The sequence below is a fragment of the Euphorbia lathyris genome, chromosome 7, assembly GCF_963576675.1.
Source record: "Euphorbia lathyris chromosome 7, ddEupLath1.1, whole genome shotgun sequence".
NCBI classification, from domain to species: domain Eukaryota; kingdom Viridiplantae; phylum Streptophyta; class Magnoliopsida; order Malpighiales; family Euphorbiaceae; genus Euphorbia; species Euphorbia lathyris.
The window spans coordinates 83,408,459-83,413,167 of NC_088916.1; the positions used below are offsets into that span (position 1 = coordinate 83,408,459).

At 33.2% G+C, this 4,709-nt stretch overlaps 1 protein-coding gene across 1 annotated transcript; it reads right to left on the reverse strand.

Moving 5' to 3' along the window:
• Positions 1-1,418: 1,418 nt before the first annotated feature.
• Positions 1,419-3,509, reverse strand: LOC136234755 (F-box protein FBW2-like). Its single transcript, XM_066024228.1, has 3 exons — positions 3,318-3,509; positions 2,446-2,585; positions 1,419-1,951 (listed from the first exon to the last, which is right to left on the reverse strand). Exons 2-3 carry the CDS (start codon positions 2,541-2,543, stop codon positions 1,528-1,530), a joined length of 522 nt encoding a protein of 173 aa, XP_065880300.1. The 5' UTR covers positions 2,544-2,585; positions 3,318-3,509; the 3' UTR covers positions 1,419-1,527.
• Positions 3,510-4,709: the final 1,200 nt, after the last annotated feature.

The following is a 4,709-nucleotide window of genomic DNA, read 5'->3' on the forward strand; positions in this document are numbered from 1 at the left end:
TCGGCTTAGGCAGTAGATGGCTGGTTCGGTTGCATTGTCTTGGACAAAGTAAGCATCCAATCGACTCGTCATCTGCCCATATGTATAACTTGACGTACCCTCTCTTCGTGGCATCAAAACATGTGGGCTAATAAAAATGCATTTGTTTGCCATAGTTCTAAGGTTCAACTTTTTTGTTGACAAAAAGAAGGTAAAATTTATTCATCATCAAAAAGATCATTACAAATAAAAGGAGGGAAATTATCCCAAGCCCTGGGATCACATAAAGAACGTGTCGCTAGAGTATGAGTAACACGATTCACATACCTATTAATAAAACAGATATTACAATCAGCTAAGTCCTTTTAGCAGGGCTTTACAATCACCGATAAGGAAACCAAAGGACGAGTCTGAATCATTTGGACTATGAAGAGTGTAAACCCCTTGCCTTTTAGCCAACTAAGGGCTTTACCATATCTAAGGCACTCAGCTAGTAATGAGTCTCTCGGGCTGAGAAAAAAACCCATTTTTTCTCATAAAAAGTCAGCAGAATCTCGCACTATAGCACCAAAGCAAATGAATTCAGAACCTGTAGAGAAGTCACGGTCGTAGGTATCAGCACATTTCAGAGCCTTCTGCCAACTATTACGGAAACTTGTTGCCTTCTAAAAAACCACACCTACAGGAAAAGACAATTTTTTTCAAACCTCAATGTTTTTGGGAAAAACGTAATATAGTTTCAAACTTATAAAACATTACAATTTTAGATCCAACTTTTAACAAAAACAAGTGAAACTTCTGATCATCTTTTCTCGAGAATAAAATCTTAAATTTGTGGTTGAGAGCTTCCCTATAACTAGGAAGGTCATGAGTTCGAATCACATCTGGATAGGATAAAAATGTTTCTTTCTTATTTATAATGTAAGCCCATTGTGCGTAAAATTTTAGAAAAAAATCTTAAATTTCACAGTTTATTATTATTATTATTATTATTATTATAAATGAACAGTTTTTACAGAAACTTCTTTTTGTTTTAGACAATGAAAAGTTTTTTTTTTGTTGTTAGATTCCATTTTGGTAAGTTGGGCAACACATTTTGTTAAAAGTTTATTAAGCCTAATAACTTTAATTCAGCTGTTATTTTTATCTAATTTACCTGTATATATGTATTTTTTTTTTTATCTATTCACATGTACATATATATTTTTTCATCTAATTCACCTATATATATATATATATATATATATATATATATATATATATATATATATATATATATATATATTATAAACATAATAAGATTAAGCAAAGATTCAAGCATTTTTTGTATTATATTCATCACCAACATTTGAAGCACTCAATTCATGGTTTCTGAGTTATATTCTAAAAACTGTGTGACAAATGCATTTTCAATTCTACAGCCCAACAAACTCCATCTCTATAATAAAATAAATTCTCACACTATTCATAATCTGTAAATTCTTCATCATCGTCCTCGTCGTCGCTTGTAAATTTTTCATCATGGTCCTCGTCACTGTAAACATCAATTCAAGGATCATTGAAAAACTGAAGATTCAAACACTTATCCAAAACATCACCTTCGAGTGTCACATTCCAACACCCTGTAATGTTGAGATGAGAAAGGGTTGTGCAGTTAGTAAGTATGGCTTCAAGACCCAATTTTGTAAAAGACCCACAACACATCTCAAGTTTCTTTAGACCCGATATGGTATTTGCTATCACCATAGCCTCACTTTCATCAACTTTCTTAGCCATGGCATATCTTGAGTTTCTTCTCAGATCAATTAGGGCTTTACAATTGTTACCAAATTCTCCAATCCCTTTGCTAGTGATATTAAAACAAAAACTAATGTCTAACACACTTAAATTCACTAGTGAATTAGCATGTCTTTCCACCATTTTGTCCGTCACTTCACTCATTGAAATTTTTAGCACCTTCAAGTTTGTCCCCCTACAAATACAAAAAAATAGATACATTCATGAAATAAAAGAAATGTTTATGTTCAAGAGAAATAAATGAATCCACAAAGTCAAAATCTAATTTTTGCTTATTAGGCAAATGTTAATTTTCAGCACCTTTAGGTTTTCCCCCTACATATACAGAAAACATAAAACATATAATATATAGATAGATTCATGTATGTAAATCAAAATGTTTATATTCAGAAGAAAGAAAAGAATCTACAAAGTCAAATCTATTTTTTTCTTATGGGGAATAACTTTAATTTAAAGATGAAACATAAGGAAAGTCTAAAATATCCCAAAATTAGTTTAAATATATTCTTTTTCAACGTTAAACCAAATGAACAATCCATTGCCTATCTCTGAAATTAAAATGGAATTTCCTTGACCGTCATAATATCAATAAAGATATCTCAAATCAAAGCAACCATTTTTAAACATTCAAACAGTACAGAAAATAGGAAAACATTTTTAATCAATTACCAGTTAGCAGCGTAAATGAAGCCAGTAATTCCAAGCTTGGTAGCAGAGAGCAACCGAAATGAACCTCTATTGTGCTTCATAAGCTTAATGGCCACCATATCAACATCTTCTATAGAACGGTCCCGTTTTTGGCACCAGTCCTGAATGTTGATTTCAGACCAACAATAAGGTCCTGAAACGCATGCTAACCAATTTTTGCAGACTAATGAAACCAGTCCTACCCTTTCTTCTATGGAGATTCGGACAAGAATGAAAGCTAGTATATCTAGATTCAGATCCTCCCACAAGGGTGATGAAGATCTTTTGGACATTTCAACATTATTCTCTTTCTTCTGCACACCCAAATTTGCCATTACAACTGAAATTCAGCGGACAGCAACCCCATGGCTACTTTCTAGCGGACAGCAATAGTGCTGTTGTCCGTCCAACAACAGCCTGCTGTTCGCGAATAGCAGTCCGCGACTGCTATTCGGTTTCCGAAACTATTTTTTTTTATTTACTGTGTAAATAAAATTGCTGTATTTTTTTTTTAAATTTATTATTCTAGAAATAATTTCAGAACCAAACACAACAAAATACAGACATAAATAAAATAGAAAACTTCCTAGAACAATTTCTACACGAGGAATTAAATAGGAAATTTCAAAACTGATTTGGAAAAATAATAAAAACCAAATCTTATTAATTTTCAATCAATCAAAACGGACTAAACCACGGCTCTGATACAATTGTTGGGGATTATTGCCAGTTAATCAACTGTAGCGCAGCGGAATTGCGGTTTAAAATTTATTTCTAATCCCTTTAATATGATCTTTGTCCGTTAACCATTGATTGAACAAAACCTTTTGATCCGTTTAGGGATATAGACATACCCGGACTGTCTCTTTTAGAGACGGCTGAAGAATCCACAAGATAGCAAGATCTCCGTAGTTAGGTGCACGAACAGCTATTGAGCCAGAACCGATGCTAGTCGAAGAACGAAGGATGAACTGGAGAGATTGTGATATTAACCAAAAAAACACACTTTCTCAAACTATGTGGTGGCTGCGAAAATCAATTTTTGATTTTCCTTCCTGTGGCCGCCGAATACATATATGAATTGGATAGGTTTATGTTTTAGGCTTTTATTATATATAGTGTAGTTATTTCTAAACCTAATTGGTTTAGGGTTAATTGGTTAATTACAAAACTAATCTAATCCTAACATAATCACTCGAATAAATACCAATAGTATTTATTCTATGCAATCAGTTACAATTAGATTAAATTGAATCACCCCAATTAAATAAATAGAACCAATTAATAAAATGACGTATTAGTTTGATTAATCATTCACGAATGTAATTTCATTAATTTAAAAATTAATTAATTGCATCCCGTAAACTAATTAACCAATTAAATACTCAACGCCTAAATCCATTAATCAATTACATTGATACAAAGTATCAATTAATCAATTAATTAACCACCAATTAATTACCTTGACATTTTACTGTCAACCAATCAATTAATCTCATCCCTCCAGTGTACCGTTCTATAAGTTCTAACTCAGATGTTCAATGTGCATCATCCTATGGGACTGTTCTTAGTTAGCAGTGGGCTCACGGCCACAAAGAGTAAGTGGATTCTAGCAAACTATTACTGCCCCTAACCAATACAACTATTTCAGCAGTCTTAAAGATGCAGAGACCCTGTAGTTATCTCTTTAACTTCTTTTACCATTTGATATCGATATTATAAACTAGAGACATGGCGGCTGTCATCCTCTCTGATGTTTATGATATTTCTTGATCTTAAGTAGATTAATGAATTAGATAAGTAAACTACTTATCAGGGTGTGGCCACACACTTATCAATCTCACTTATCAAGTGGCCTGTGATATCATCTCACTGTTATGTGAGTGGTAATTCCATCACTTCACTATCAATACTAATGTGTTCATATGTTCACCCAATCATACCCGTATTTGGCATCCTGTTACAGACCTGTTAGGCGTATGTCAAAGTGAACCGGATCCAACATTGATATTATAATGAAATCTGGTCCGAAGACAGTTAGAGACCTACTTAAGAAAACTAATGACACAACCACCATGTAGTTTTCTCGAGCGGATCGATCCAGTCACATGTATACAACATGTACCCATATTCACAACTGACTTATCAAGTGCTATGGCTAGTATCAATTACTACCATACAGTCGTCGAATATACAAGTCTGTGGTCCTAATCATTCCCATGATAGAATAGACTTGGGATATGGTT

What these genes read in the sequence shown, in the direction of transcription:
- LOC136234755 (XM_066024228.1), bottom strand. Translation starts at nt 2,543, where the DNA reads ATGGTGGCCATTAAGCTTATGAAGCACAATAGAGGTTCATTTCGGTTG. An exon ending in TTCATTTACGCTGCTAACTG is followed by an intron (nt 1,952 to 2,445) that starts GTAATTGATTAA and finishes TTGTATTTGTAG; the next exon opens with GGGGACAAACTTGAAGGTGC.